Source organism: Temnothorax curvispinosus, unplaced genomic scaffold, assembly GCF_003070985.1.
Source record: "Temnothorax curvispinosus isolate PA1 unplaced genomic scaffold, ASM307098v1 QBEX01004686.1, whole genome shotgun sequence".
Classification (NCBI taxonomy): domain Eukaryota; kingdom Metazoa; phylum Arthropoda; class Insecta; order Hymenoptera; family Formicidae; genus Temnothorax; species Temnothorax curvispinosus.
The window spans coordinates 65,616-83,004 of record NW_020214466.1 but is presented as its reverse complement, the minus strand read 5'-3'; the positions used below and the strand labels follow the sequence as shown (position 1 = coordinate 83,004).

At 32.2% G+C, this 17,389-nt stretch overlaps 1 protein-coding gene across 8 annotated transcripts in view; it reads left to right on the top strand.

The window, feature by feature from the left end:
* The window catches only part of LOC112453783 (metabotropic glutamate receptor 2-like), a 120,607-nt gene that overhangs the window by 85,167 nt on the left and 18,051 nt on the right, over positions 1-17,389 (top strand). For all 8 annotated transcript variants that reach the window (XM_025014715.1, XM_025014714.1, XM_025014713.1 and 5 more), the window contains 2 exons: positions 5,354-5,496; positions 15,871-16,041. In XM_025014715.1, the coding sequence (XP_024870483.1) occupies positions 5,354-5,496; positions 15,871-16,041 (314 nt within the window). The remainder of the gene's footprint in view (positions 1-5,353; positions 5,497-15,870; positions 16,042-17,389) is intronic.

Genomic DNA, 17,389 nt, shown 5'->3' with positions numbered 1-17,389 from the left:
CTATCTATCTTAATTAAAATATATTATTGAAAAGTTGTTAGAATAGAAAAGCACACAAACGATCATAACATTTTATCACAACACCTATTATTTTAATAAGATAAACTAAAGACACATCATTCCTGTGTCATGTTACGCTAGTAGATGCAATTCACGTAACACAAGGTTGGATTACTAGGTTCCATTTATTATGCGTTGTTTGTCCGGCGCGAGATAAAAATTCCGACAAATTAATAAAAACACAAAAACTTCAAATGATAGCAATTATATTAGTTTTATCATGATTAGAGATATTTTTTAGTTTTAGTTAACCAGATAAATTTAAAAAAGTGCAAGTATTTCAGTAATTCTCAAAGCAAAAGCTTATTTATCTATCTGGTTAATTAAAACTTAAAAATATATCTATAATTACCCTAAACCATGTTGCATCAGTATGTTCAATATTTCATTCAATTTTCTAAGAAAATACACGGCGCCTATATTTACTAATCACTTCTAAATTGCGGGAGTAAAAGTCAGAAGCCGCTCTACGTGAGACGCATAAAACAACCCGCATCTTGACCCGCAATTTAAATTAACGCGATTACTCAGTCTCTCGAATTTTCCACGTACGTACCCTCTGCACGTTTCCCGACGTTTTATTTCTCCCGTTTCTCACTTCGACGATTAGAGCCAACGTCAACACATTCAATCTGCGCTCATTGCTACCGCGTACCTCCATTCATTTCTCGTCTAGCAACCCTCGACCGGAAAGAAAACGCACAAAGTTTACCAAGTTAAATGTTATAATTAATTGCTAACATTTCGTTACATCTAGATGAAAGACTCATTAACGAACTCTACGGAATCGTTATGTCGCGTATCACCGTGTTGTACCGTTACTTCTCAACCCACTATAAACCACACGGTCGCTATAAACCTGAACATTCGGCAGAGTGGAATGAGAAAAAGTCTTAAAGACCAGACGGAAAGGGAGATAAAAGAAAAGAAAGCTATCGCGTAAAGATGGTAAAGATTTACGGGCAAAAAATTCTGCACTGTAATACAAATGTATTTTAAGACATTGAAACCAGACGTATAAAATTAATTATTTAAAAAAAGTAAATAGTTTCGGGAATATTTATCATCTTCTTGTTAAGATTTCCAGGAGAATAGATTTATATATAGGCAAGCACATAATATATTAATAATATTTCCTAAATTTTTCTAAAAATTTACACAGAAAATAAAATATATTTAGTTACAGATGCCACTTGATTTAATTTATGATAAAATTTTTGCAGCGTAGAAATCGACATGAGAAAGCCTAATTCTAAGCACATACATTCATATATGATAGAAATACTTATCAACATACTAACATATGTAGTCTTTTATACACGGAATAGTTTAATTGATAAATATTTCTGTCACTATTATTTTATTTCTTTTCGTTGTTACTTTACGATAATATTACTTTTAATACGTTAACTCTCTGGTTATGTGTTTTTTCTTAACATGTTGAACTTAGTTTCTTTATTAGAATCAATCTTTCTTAATTAAAAATTTCATTGATGATAAATATTTAAAAAATCTGTCTTATATTTATAAACAAATAGCATATCCGTTTATTGACCACAAAGAAATCTTTTGTAACTAAAAGGGATTGAATTTTGTAACATGTATTTTCATGCAAATTTGATTTATTCCATTTCGCTCCTTCGAAAAACGTCGCAATATAAAGCACAAGGTAATTTCAAAGCAGCATCAGTAAGCTCTTGTGCATTCTCATTTTTTCCCAATATGCATATTCGTGTTATAACATGAGAAAGTACTTCGATTCATAAGATTTACAAATGCGTTTTATGTATTTGAGGAACCCGAGAATAGATCCTTTTTGCTTCTGGTTGCTATTTTTATTTTTATTGCAGCCACTGTAAGACAGTTATTGTTGAAACTTGTATCGAAATAATCGTGAGCTAAATCTGGAGTATTCGGGAAAATGTGGACGTATTCTTGAAGATCAGATTTGATTGGATTAAATAAAAACCCCTAAAATAACCGAGAGAGGCTAACATATACAGATAACTTCTTTTAAAGATAATTAAATTGTAAGGAATTCTACAAAATTAAATTATATAGGAACCGAATATCTTAAAAAAAATCACGGTTTTATAATCCCAATAATTGTGCGGGAATAGGATAGAAAGCTACAGCGTAACTCAATATTCCTCGACCGTAACGCGCGGTTTTCGATGCCAAACCGCTGTCGCAATTTCAGTAATAGCCAATGAGCCGAAAATTAGGACGATTCACCCAGCGTAAAAACGAGCGCGAATATTCACAATGTTGACGATCGACCCGGAATAATCCGCACCGCACCGGTTAGAATTGTTGGAGTACATTTGCGAATAACCCGAGTTCCGAATAATGATCAAGCGTGGATATATCGTGATCGAATATCGAGATGTATCGAGATATGTTCAAACACGGGATATGTTCAAATGTGAAAATGTTTGTACATATTTTTTACATGCATGCACAGCTTTGATATTTCATTTTATTTCTTCCATATAGATTCACCGTTTACGTTATTCCATCAGTATAAGCGTTTGTTCGTTCTTGAAAATGTAACGGAAAATATACGCATGAGTGTTTTAACAGTCTACACGTCAGAAGTGATGCTTTTTAAAGTTCCTTCGTAATGAGTTTGCCAATTACGATGAGTATAACGATAGATCAAGTGATCCATCAATTTGTAAGTTTTGTCGAGAATACTTCTTCGAGCACGACAGTTAGCAGCTCTACCTTTACTTTCTCAATTGATAAGATACTTCAAGCGCAAAATATTAAAGGGTGTATAAAGCAAACGAGGGAAGTTTATTTTAATCGATATCAGAAGAACAGTTATGCAATAATGTATTATCCAAGATAGATAGAGAGATAGAAAGAGAGAGAAAGGGGAGAGAAAAAGACAAAGTAAGAAATAAAGTTAATATTACATTAAGCAAACCATTAAAAATAGGTTGACATTTATAATTTTAATTAAATTTACCTCACAATTTTATTCATGCGTATAACTTTTAAAATAATATACATTATATTTTACATTCTTCCTAAAATCGATCTATTAGGTATTCAGTAAAACGCTGAATAAATGTGATATTATAAGAATAAATTTGAAAATTTGTACTTTACAAGTTACAAGCGTAAAATAAAATTATTTTTTGGCCTTTTATTCCATTCGATTCTCGTTACAATAAATTTTTAAAAAATTATCTTTGCTTTGATTATTACAATCTATTTTATAATAATCATACGCTACACAGAATCTTTAATTTTTAATTAATCTTTAAAAAATCAAAAAAGCAACTTTTATTTTCATAGTTTTTAGAAACACACATTTTATTTTTTTATTATTTTATGTAGCATCGTAATATTTTGTCAGCCCAACTAAATTATTAAAATATTAGCATACATTAAATAAATAACCTGTTTGCCCTATAGAATTTCAAGTTTATCCGTCTGTTCACGTGAACGCAGTTATAAGAAAAATTCTCCCCCCATCGTCGTCTTCTCGCCTTCTTTCTTTCTTTCATATTGCACCTGTCGGTTCGCGTCTGAGCCTATCTCGCTTCTGGAAACCGTAATCTTGAAGAAGGGAGCATGCATTATCGTGTGCACAGATCCGTGAAAATAAGGTCTCGTCTTCCAACGCAAAGCACAACGAAGATCGAAAGAAAAACGAGAGAAGGTGCGAGCAGCATCATTCACGATGGTTGACCGAATACGCGTCGATACGCTTCCTCTTTTGTGTGTGGTGTGTGTACGTGTGTTGTTTGTGTACATGCGTGTATGTGTATGCTATTTTTATATTCTTTTACTAATTTGTTTTTATTCACCCTTTCTTAATATTCATAAATTTTATAAGCCGAATGTAATGTCTTCTAACAAAAAGTAAATTTGTTTCTATTGATTTGTTGGTGTTTTACACGTGAAAAGCGTTTCTATCGCCATTTCTTCCGCCGTCACAGTTTAGCGAGGAAAAAGAATAAAAGAAGAAAAATGAAACCTCAAAATAAAAGAAAAATGCGAAACCCCTATAAGAAAGAATTGCCTCTCACCCTCTCGATATTCGCGACACTTAAGCTTTTAGCAAACGTTTACACTAACTATGTATAGAAATAAGAGTGAGTTTCATCGGTAAACACTCCCAAACCAGGTGCGCAAACGAGAAGCTGAAGAATGACGTTCTTCAAGTGTAAGATTGTAGAGGCGGAAAGTTAATTTATTATGCAGGCGACAATTGCGTGTCTGAAATTCTTCACGGTCTTCAACATTCAACTACAAGTGACACTTCGCATTGTATAAACGTTATGCTTAACGTAACTACATAAAAGATTTTAATTTGACATAGATTGGCACACATACATTTCTCCCGATATACGTTTCGTGTCGCATATAGATAATAATCAGAATAAGATAATTTGTAAAATTATCTATGATAAATGGTGCCACAAATTTTAAATTTTAAGAATATAATGATTGATGCGCCTATTGTTTTAAAAGATTAACATTATCTTTAGAGTTATTATAATACAGCAAATGTTAACTTGATTTATGTTTATAACTGTAGATCAATGATAAACAATATAAGAACGGCAGATTCAACAGGTGTTATGCTGCGAAATTGCGTGGAGTAAAGTCCAAACAATAAGAAAAACAAAGGTGAAAATACAACGGATTTGCTGTAAGCCGTGTTACAAGAATTTCATTAAATTCGGCTTTGTTCTATAGTGTACGGCCGTGTGATATTAGCTAACAAAATGATTAAATGCACTACAGGTAAAATTTTAATTTTATATCCGGTACGACAGCACAATCAGACAAATGTACGTATATCAATAACGCGTTCATTGTATATTAAATTATTTATGTAAAATAACATTTAATAAATAAAGAACTATAGGTTTGATATTAATATTAATGGATAAATGAACGAAATATTTAAATTATTTACGTCATTTTACATGTGCGAATTCTATCTGTGAGTATTGACCGGATATTCATATTGTTCGCGTATATCACGCTTTTTATTGATTAAACTTCTCCCTATTCGCACAACACAAAACAAATTACCGTATACTGATTAATTGACCAGTATATTCAGTGCAATGATGAAAATATTAATGGTTCGAACAGAACAACATCATTATTATATTAACACCTGCGTTTATCAACAACAAAATTTCATCGACATAGAGATAAAAGCACCATTGATAAAAGCATCATTAAGCTAATTAATTTGTTAATTTAAAATATTACTTTTAAATAAATTGCAAACAGAATTGTGTCACGTTATTATGCATTCCAGGTTCGATAAGCAACATAGATGGTGCGGAATATCACTGCAACAAAACTGCCGTGCGTAAAGTAATCAGCGGAGTCGTTGGTGCAGCGAGTTCAGTAACTTCGATTCAAGTTGCCAATCTCCTACGATTGTTTAAAATTCCGCAAGTAAGTAAACCTTAGGTTAAATTCATTCTCCTAGTACAATATATCTTGACAATAGAGAAATATTTATATAAAATATTTTGCGAAAATTATTATTTCTCGAATAATTGTTCCCTGAAAGCAGAATTCTTTTATAAATGTTTTTATTACGTGATGTTTGTCACGTGTATTTTCCCCTCATCGAATAAAGTGAAAAAATAATGATAAACGGAAGTTAATAATTTATTTGCATAAAAATTTGTAAATACGTAATAGATGATTTATGACATAAATGAAGAAAAATATATGATTATAAAATACTGTAAATTTATATGAACTAAGAAAAATATAATCCTGTTTTAGAAAATTAGTAAAATGAAATAGTAAACAGACAGACAAATATATAATGTACATACATACAATAAATGTGTAGCGATTGTGGCGCAGAGATATGTGCGCTACTCTAATGAGCCGAAGATCCGAGTTCAAATCCGACCACCAAAAATCGTCGGTTTTTATACAATCGCCACCTCTCGGAAATGGCGTGGCAACCCCCCGAGAGTATGTTGCCACGAGGGTGTACTTTCTCTCTAGCTATAGAAAGCCGATTTGGAATCGATATTAAATTGCAGATCCCTTATATCTAACGCACAGATATATAGAAAGGGGTCTCGAGGAACCGACTATTCTGTTGTGTCATGTCGGTTACCCGTCGTCCCAATAATTTCACATAAGTATTACGATTCTAGCTGTGCCATGCACGATAAAACTATTCTTCTATCGTTTAAATAAACCCGAAATAATATTTAAACGAACAAACAGCAACATGGATATCTAAACAACTTGACTATTTAAAGTTTAAATAGTCAAGTTGTTTAGATATCCATGGTGCTGCTGCTTGTTCGTTTAAATATTATTTCAGCTATATTTAAACGATAGAAGAATAGTTTTGCCGTGCATTTTTTTCTTTTAAAATATCATAGCATCATCTATACAAACACTATTCGCTGTCACAGAATAAATATTCGACATAAATCCACATTCTTTACAGTTACACCATTCGTATTGTAAGACGGGAATAGGCAATTCAGTAAGTGAATTTATTTCACATCTAAAATTTTTTATCACGATGTTCTTTGCTATTTTAATCGCCTAAAAAAATTACGCTGCTTAATGTACATATATTTCGTTTATTAGATAAGACGGGTTTAATCTGTAAGCTGTTCTTAATTTGACATGTAGACTGTATCGAATAATGTAGATACCAATGAATATTTTATATTAGACTGTTAGCAAATGTCATATTTTCAACAAGGACTTTTATTTATTAAACTTGTTAGTTTCTTATTTTGACTTCTTTTTTATAAAGCAGCAGACACTTTTACAATTTGACGCCGATATATAGATATTTGATTTGACCAACAGCGCAAAGATGACCTTCTACTTTTAGAATATTTTATAACTGTATTTCATAATTTTGTACACACACTAAAAAGGGTCTTAACTAAGAAATTTGTAATCGTAGTTTTAAGATATTTACCTTTACCTACTGTATTATATAATTTTACTTCACCGACGTTGGCTCTTATTCGCTTCTTATATTTACTTTATCTTTTTTATTGTATAATAAATGTGTTTTTTACAATTCTTTTTATAATGCTCATTACTAAGATTTAAATATTGTCGTACTTCTAGTGATTGAAGGATGAAAATGCCAGGTTAGATGGCAGTAAACCGTGAAAACTTCATTCTTGTCGAAAGTTTACAGAACCTGCGGTTTAAAATCTTCGTACCGTGAAATCACCTCATCCAACGCTACTTTCCTTATAAGCCATTCGAGTTTCTTGGCCCGTTTTATCTCTCAGCGCTCTATTAGGTTGAGGTTTAAAGGGTGTTACTATAACACGTCCAACCGCGAAAGAGCCATATTGCTATTAAACTTTTACTAACTCTCTGTTATTCCGATATTTGTCGCCGACTAAAGGTAAATCAAAATGAAATTTCGATAGCGTCATAGTTCGTAATTCCTTACAACCGGATAATAAAATAAAATTTAACGATCATTGTTAGCAATATCAAACTTAAAAAGAGAGGGAAAATATATTTTACTGTTATAAATTTATTTCACTATTATAAATTTATGATTTGGCTTAAAAACATGTACTTTTTTATAATACGGTGTGTACGCGGGATTGTAATGCAATTAAAAATCTCTTAAATCATTTAAACCTCTCTTCTCTCCTCGATATTGATATAGACCCAGAGCCGTCTAATAATGATAACTGTAGGCAGATGTTCATTATAGCGCAACTCGAGGACGAACTTGAACTTGTTGATCATCGAATAAGATACTTGAATCTCACGAGGCTCTGTATGCAGTAACTTTGTAATAATAGTTCATCTAAAGCTCCTTCAGTACCAATAATCGATCCTGGTATGCGAGTTAGAAGATTAACCTGTTTATATCGTCCACATTGTCACGATCTCATTTTATGTTGAGTTTCTCGCCGTAATAGATACGATTCGATACGTATATAGTAGAGGTCGAGCTTTCGATAATATGTGCATTTACATGCAAACATATAAAGATTACATTAAGAAAGGATCGAAACAACAATTTGATATGACAATATATAGACGATAATGATCTTTAACTCGCGTGGAGTAGGATACGTGACGTGATTGATAGTGTATTAAATGATTCACGCTCATCGAAGAAAGACGCGTGTTCTAAAGACACTTTGCATATGCGCTGCAATCATACGTCGAATATTTTTACGATAAAATTTTCTCCTATAGTTTGTCAATTCTTGATACGTTACACTGAAAAAAAGGCTTGGTTATAATAACCGAGACTTGGTGAAATAGCTTCAACTAAAGGGTTTAGTGATTATGACGAAATATTTGGTTAATGTTAACCAAATTTGTTAACATTAATCAAATTTGTTAACATTAACCAAATATTTCGTCATAATCACTAAACTCTTTAGTTGAAGCTATTTCACCAAGCCTTAGGTTACCTAGCCTTTTTTTCAGTGTACATGCAAAATCAGGGACATATTATATAATCGAAAACATCGTACATCCTTATAAGAAACGATGTTACGATTGTATACGATTCTTTCTTTCGTGCGACTCAGGTACCTGTGGCAAAGAGTGATTTTTCGCGAAAACTCGCCTGTCGCCGATTCATGCCTCTGAAGATCCACGACGGCCGCGGCGGAGTTTGAAAGAGATTTCGCAGGGATTTCAGAAGAGACGTAAAAGGATCAGGCGAAATATAAGTCTAGGGAAACGGCAGCGGATTTAATTTCAGTCCATAATTCTTTCCGTGGGATTTCTATCCATGTCTACGGCTGGGCATAGGTTTGCGAAACAATTCCACGACATCGCGATTTATATCATCGTTACCAATTACTAGAAACTGAGAGAAACTGATCTTTAAGGCGCATTTGAATTGCATTTGCATACGAAAACAAATAATACCAAATATTGTCAAAGTCGCAAATTTTATTTTAGACGCAAATTAAAAGTAATACATTTGAAAAGATGTAAAAATATTATAAAAATGGGAAATATATATGCAGATGTACTATTTTCTCTCTATTTTTTAAAATTAGTAAATTTGTTTATCGTCGAAAAACCGTATTAATCAGTCCAAAGTCTGAACTGTACTGAATAATAATAATATAATGTTCATATAATTTAATATTCATATAAAATATTTTAAATCATTAAAAAAATGAAGATTACATCGGCAGGAAATATTTATTGCATTAATATTTTATCAGACGCGAAGTTTGAATTACTCTTCGAATCGCGATATTACTGCAATCAACAATAATTCCATAATATCGGAACTTGCGTTATTACTTTACCATACATTTCTAACTTATGTTCGCTAGAAACTTTACCTGAACCTAACAATGTATTAGTGTCCGTTTTTTATTTATCGAGATCGTTACCAAGAAGTTATAAAACTTCTTATATTCACTACATTGCAGCATTGCAAAATATGCGAGTTTTACTTTTTTCGTACTTACTCTTGCTTTCTTTGACGCGTCTATTAAGCTAGTCGATCTTGTGAAACTTATCACGTCGGCGTTATGCTAAACTAGAAAACTGTTCGAGAATGTATGTGACGTAAAGCGAGGATCGCTTTTTGCTCACGACGTATTCCAAAAAATAGTTGCAAACTTTTATGAACTTTCCCGACCCAGTCAATTTCATACTTTTGCTTAAAAGCACGAGGTAACAAGTTCGTTTTCATGAAGAATTTAAGTGCTCACTACTATTTCATTGAATAGAGTGAACTTTCTAACATACTCATTTCCAATCAATTATTTGCAGTTATTATGGTAATATAGTTCGAATTGGATATTCTACATGTAGTTTACATAGTATATAAGAACATCAATTTTTCTAATTTATTGCATTATATAAACTTTTAATTAAAAAATTATAATTACTATTACTAATATTGTCGTTATTGTTATTATAATAAACTGATTAATATTTAATATTTCAATCTATAACTCGAAAAACTGCTGCATTTAAATCGCTTATTTTCTATGTGATAACAGAAAGAGCTATCCGAGAAGAAGATAAGCGCTACTTGTCCCACAAACTTACCACATTTTTCTTTCATGCAACCTAGCAATTTAGTTTATCCATATTCATAATACTTTTACAAAATCGGAAAGCGCTCGATCTTCATCACCTTCGCGGCAACTTGAGGCAAAATCTGATTAAAGTCGATCTCCTCCAATGACAGAATACGTCTCTATTATTAAGAACTTTATCTTCCAAGATGACATTTCATCATATAGAGGTAATCAATCTTATAATTTTGATACCTCGTGGCATTCCTTCTAAATATTAGAGATTGCCACATTTTAAACAATCGAAACAATCATGAAAACTTCTTCGAAACTATTTTACGTATACATTATATACTAAATTTTATGATCTATATTGAATATGTAAATGTGTATAATGTGTATAATAGTTTATAATAAGTAACGCAACAATCGCAAAAGAGTGTTATTAATACGTTATTTGCAACATTCAAGGCACGTTCTTGCGCAGCGAGAAAGAGACGTATTTCTTGATTGGCTGTATTATCCCGAAACAAAATACATTATTCATCATGTTAACCGCGACTTATATCGACAGTATCGTTGCTCGTCACAGTTACGTGCGATCCGAAGCGGCTGCGGACGACCGCTTAGCTAAACGATTTCTCCGCAACTTGTCAACGCGATGACGTACAATCGACGTAGAAACACAGGCATAACACCCCGCGTGAGCACCAAGCACGTGAACGGAAAGTGCATACACGTCAAAGGGAGCTTCGCTACTCGTGTCAATCAGTATCTACGTATACACGTACATGTGTCGCGACATGATCGACAAGCGAACAGGAGTCAGTTCACAGGATTCGATAACACACGCGAACAAAGACTCAAGGCAATTCTGTGAGAGGTAAGCTAAATTACAGTCTCGGTACTCATGCTTAAATTACTCCGTATCAAGCTCACGATTTGAAATTCATCAACGTCTGAAAATTGTTAAATTAATCAAAGTATAAAATAAGTTATATTTTGTAAAGTAATTTGTAAATTTGTGCGGAAGCTGTTCTTCTAAAAAATTAATGTCTATGATAGAACTGGCAAAGTAATATGATTTCGCCCGTGAAGTGTCCTTAAGTATTTACCCATATAAATAGAAGCAAAAGTTAAGAGCAGAAGAATTTAATTTATTTGATTGAACGATTTAATTTCCATGTAATTGAAAAAATTATAAGACTTATGTAGATATATTATAAAATATTATAATTTCCAATACGTAATATTCTTTTTAAGAAGCCCATTATGCATGCAATAACCTGCTGATTGATTATTAATTATATATATATATTCATAACCACTCTTCATTAATTATTACTATCCAATTAAAGCAGAGTTGTTTTAATCCCACCAAGTACGTCACCATCGTCACAAATTTTAGTCGCGATTTTCGCGAATCGAATTAGTCAGAAAGAAAACGCTCAGCGGCAATTTCTGTAAGTGGATTTCCATCTCTGCTAGAAATGCCGAAGCTCGTGGGATTACGATCGAGATTCAAGACGTAAGGCAACGCGAACTCAAGTCAGTGAACTAAATAATGAAATCGCATCTTGCCAGCAAGCTGCATCGTCCTTACGAAATTTCTCACTTGGAAATATCCCGTAGCTTGATGTCGTAGCTGAGATTTGAATAACGATCGATAATCCTTCTTCCGTTGCTCCTCGATCATCGCGGCATATAGTTATTGGTAAGGAACAGGACGAGAAGATATAATACAAAAATTTGAGATCGGAAATTACTTCGCGTGAAAATATTAGAGAGAGAGAGAGAGAGAAGGAAACGCTCATTTATGTGAGATGTCTCATCGTCTAAAGGCGAAATTCAGAAATAATCTCTGAAGAAAATAATTAGATTTTATCTAATCTATGGAGTCTTTAGACGGGTGCGATTTACATTATCCGATTAAAAGTATACTTATAATCGGTCGTAAAATTTTTTAATTAACGCGAACTTCATAACTTTGGTCGCCAGCAATTAGCATTTTTATCGCGATCCAATCCACCTCTGAATATTCAATCTGATTTGCGATAAATATCTTCAAAGTAGTTATTCTCCTTTCCTATTGTAATAGAAATTGAAATTTTTTATATATTAAAATTTCATAATTTACTATACATATGCGATGTAAGGGCACACATAATCAACTTCGATATATCTAAGTATATATTAAATTTCCAAACACGTTTAATTACACAAAATGCAATTTATTAAAAGGTTGATAGAAATAAATAATCAAATTAAAAGTCACGCGCTTGTGTTAGTAATTAAATGGAAAAAAAATAGTAATATAAAAATTATTTTTGAGTTATTACAACAATGCAGTCAATATATTAAGTATATCAAATTTTTTTACGAAGAGCCCTATAAAAAATTGGTGAATTTATTGAATAATTCGGGAGAATGTATCCCTTACTCCATTTTATCGATGTAGCGAATTGTGCTTGTAATTTCGCGCGGTTCGGGCGCAGCCGGTTCATTTCAATTAACGATAACATGGTTTCCTATAGGTTTTACAAAAGAACCAGCTACATTGGTATGAGCTCCAGACATGGTAAAAAGTGCAAACATCCCGGCATAGAATTCGTATCATATAATCTCTAATTAACTCGCAAAGCATAGTAAAACACATAATACGTTATTTAATCTTCGCCAAACACAAATTTTCCGGTGTAAAATTTTGCAAAAATGTATCGTACAAGATTAAATTATTTGTATTGACGATACATTTCTAAACAAATACTGTCAGCTTTTTATATGTATATTGTAATAATGCGTATCGATTCATTTGTATCAGCTTTATCGATTATTTTGTCTAATTACGTATACGATACAAATATACATATAATTGTCAAGTTTTTTTATTTATAATATGTTATATATTTCGTCAAATAATAAATTGTTCTTGTATATGTATCAATAAATAATATTAATTAAATTATTTATTATTTATTTCCTATTTATCCTATTTATGGTTAAAAAATAAAAATTTTTATAATTTTTTGCCATTTCTCCCCAGATATTGCTAATTTAAAATTTTCCAGACCTTCAGCATCGTTGATGAGAAAGTGAAAAAGAAATGAAAAAACTTTGAAAGCTCGAATGTGTATCACGCACGAATAATTAATATAGAAATTTATTCTTTTCGTTCACAAGAGTTTTATATATACATTTATTCCAATCAATATTTTCGCGTTTTAACGTTGAAGACAAAGAAAAATACAGACGCTGTATAATCAATCGAGCAAGCCAATCAAGCGGACCGAGACGAAGTTTTGTGTGATTCTTCGATGCGGCACGATGCATGGTCGGACGAGCAAGTTACTACAGTGGATCATACAGTAGCCACTCTGAATCTGACAAACCATGATAAATATATTCGCCATGGCGTGCAACAACCGCAATGTATGATAGGATGCGCGCGTTGTTCCGGAGAAAAGTAGCGCTGGTACCTTCGTGGCGTGAGATAACGCCGCCTCGTTTCTCACTACATAAACTCATCCGATGCTTACGCATCGATGTCACTTGTACAGATCGAACCGTTTGAAACCTCGTTACTGGATAAGACAAATCGAACGATGATCGGGGGCAACCGAACCAAACCCTTGAGCATCACGAGCATAAAAACGTAAAAATCTACGATAGAGATAATAACAAAATTATAATAAATGTTATAATAAAAAATTGAATCTTGTTCTATTTCGGGCTATTCGATATTGTTCTTTAACGAATCCAAATACGGAGAACGCGCGGTGTAGGAATTTAATTTATACAACAATTTGAAAAACCAGGTTGATAATCATAAGAACGATAATGGCATATCTTCGTCAAAGTTCTTCAAGGCGCAACGCAATTGTATCAACCGGCAGCAAGTCGATTTCGAAGGAGTCGCCTTTCTCGACGAAAAGATGATTAATTATGGCGTGTTGCCACATGCGGCTAACCCAAAATCGTCTATTCTTCGATAAGCGTCACAAATGGTGAACGAAGAACATTGTATGGAAAGAGGGAGAACTTCATAGATAAATGACAAACTAATGATAGAACTTATTATAAAGTTACGATGAAACGTATGACTTAGATAAACGATCCTTTATGTACAACCGTCGTCGTTTTCTGAATGCTCTGTCTCTCGAGATTAAATTCATATACTAGCGAGTAAATCGTTATTTATATTAGATCGTCAAACAGCTAAGTGTATTTGATTTTACCCTTCGTCAAATATCTATATCCTCATACTCCTTAAACTTTGTTCTTTGAATACGGAACTTTGATTTCCGAATCATTCGATCTGTAGCCGCTTAAGCCTGTAGATTCTGCGACCTTTTAGTCTTTGAATTCTTACATTGTTGAATTCTTGAATCTTTCTTGAATCTTGAAGCTTCATAACAACTGTTTGATTACTTATACTTCTCGAGCTTTGACGCTATATTTTCCTGCTTTAATATTAAGCTCGCTGAAATATTTTTAGTGAAATTTGTATCACTGCGTAACGTTACAAAATCCGACAAGATTCCAGCAGTATAATATAGATCGCTTTAAAGAGTATCAAACGATATAAATTAACCAGTTGTCTTTACTTTTCTTTCTCGAGAAAACCGTACGAGTTTACATGTGACTATCTAAACATTACACGTTTTCGCTTTCTGGGTCTATTTCCGCGGTAAAATCAGAGAATTCGAGGCTAGCAGAAACGACGGCCACTTTCAGAAGGATCCAAGTTTACTTCGCTTTTAGTCAAGCGCAACCACTTGCCTGCAATCACGAACAGGATTACCCAATGCCAACGCAAATATCCGTATTCTATAATGTCGTATGCAACGCAATGAAAAACCCGCGATATCGTTCTTCGATAGACTTCAGAATTAGAAAGAAATTTAAGAGGGAAAGAACTTTTTAACGTTCAGACATTATGAATACAATTTTGGAATCAAGAGCACAAACGATAAAAATTCCATACAAGTTTTATACATTACCGTTATTATACCACCGAATACGAATACTACTACGCATTAGTATAGCAATCTTTTTACGTCATAGAAATTTATGGTACTTCAGAAAGAGAAGACTTTACAAAATAGCCGAGAACTCATAGGTTTATATTTTTTATATTTATGAAGTTTATAATTCTTTCTTATTTATTATATAAAATATTGATAATACATTTTTATCTTGTACATCATCTTAATAGTTTTGTTATACTTTGTACCCAAAAAAGCTTTTTCGTAAAAAACTTTTATTTTGTTTTTAGTGTACAAGCTTTTTACGAAAAAGCTTTTTATTTAAATAATACAAAACGCAAATAAATAAAATACTAAGAATTCAGATGTAAAGTTTGATCCAAAAAATAAAAAGAACGTAGATATTAAGGAAAATGAGATTTTAGATATTTTGAAATCAAATTATACTTACAATTAGTTGTTTGATGATCTAATATAAATATCGATTTAGTTGCGAGTTTTTAAAGATTTATGGATTTAAATAAAGTAACTTGTGAATATAAATTTAATCTCAAGAGCTAAAACATTTGAGAAACGATAACGGTTAAACGTAAACAACGTCGTTTATCTACATCATGTGCGTTTCACTGCATTTTACATAAATACAAATAAAAACATTTTATACAAACGTGCTGCATAAATATCTTAAAAATATCCTCTTGTTGCAAAATCGTAACAACGGCTAAGTATACATGCCAAACGTTACAAAATTTACAGCAATTCCCTTGTATTTGAATAATTTAAGATGGAAAGGTGCCTATTGTGTTGTATAGGTCTCCTATTTCTCGACGAGTCCGGAGCTTTCCAACAAACAACGCTTCGAATATTTCACCCGTACGATACCCAGCGATCACTATCAGGTCAAAGCGATGGTCGACATTGTATTGACGATGGGTTGGAGCTACGTTTCCATCATTTACGAGGAAAGCAACTACGGTATAAAAGTAAGTGCTTGATCGTAATATCTGATTTTAAATTTATAGGTTGTATTAGAGAGAACGCGGTAGTGTTTGAGCACAATATATATATATATATATATATATATATATACATATATATTTATACACACAATAGTCTATTTGTGTGTGTTATCATTTCTGTTAAATATTTAAAATTTGTTCTTCTTTTTAGATTATATGCAGTATCATACGATACATAGAAAGAAAAATATATATCGTTAAAATTTGTAAAGAATTAAGTAACAAAATATCTTTCTTATTAATATAGATATTGTAATCATGATTGACTCTGAAAATATATGCGTTCAAATATTCAAGTAAATCTTTAGATTGAAAATGTCTCGTTCAAACATAACACTATTTTACACAAATATTATTACATACAATTCCATCCGCAAAGCTTTCAAGCTAAATCAAATATTTCTACATAAAAATATAGCAATATACGAATGTGGAATAAATTAATATAAAATTGAAACGGATTTTTCTGATAACTGCATATAAATAAGGAAATTTTAAAAAATATCAAATAAAGCTAACAGGTATTTTATTTTAATGTTCTCACTTCTCAATTAATTACATATAGCAATATTTAAGAAAGTATTCTATTCTCTGTTTAAAGCTAGATGATCTTTAATATACTTGAAATTTTGCCATTCTTTCAGTATCATATCAACATTGTACTCCGTTTTATAGGAAGGTTGCTGACGTTTGCAACATAATGCAACATTAGACTAATAGAAATTAGTTTCCAATTTTAATAATTAGCATTTTAAAATGCATTTTAAATATAATTTTAAATTTCTTAACAAAATTAGATACTAATAGCATTCGAGGCATAGCAATGTAAAATTAATGTCATATTATGAGTAATGCACGAGCTACGTCACTTGAAAATTATTTCATCTAAATAGGCCTTTACGCGACTACAGTCTGGTAGAAAAACGAATCGATAAATCGTAATACTCACAGGAAATGAACGTGAAATAAACGAGAATAAATGGAAAGTGAACTGGAATTTTATTTCCGGACGCGGTCCATTATAATAATTCACCATGGCGCGCAAATAATTTTGACTCCCTTTTCAACGCCTCTCACCTCTCACCTCGTAATCCAGCGAATATTTAGAGCGTTACGTGAAAATTATGGTAGCTTTTATTCACTCAGTACATGCGAAGTACAGTCAAATAACTCGGAAGAAAATTATGAGATTCATCAAATTATTTTTTCGCAAAGACAATACTCTGGCCTATGTCTCTCTCTCTCTCTCTCTCTCTCTCTCTCTCTCTCTCTCTCTCTCTCTCTCTCTCTCTCTCTCTCTCTCTCTCTCTCT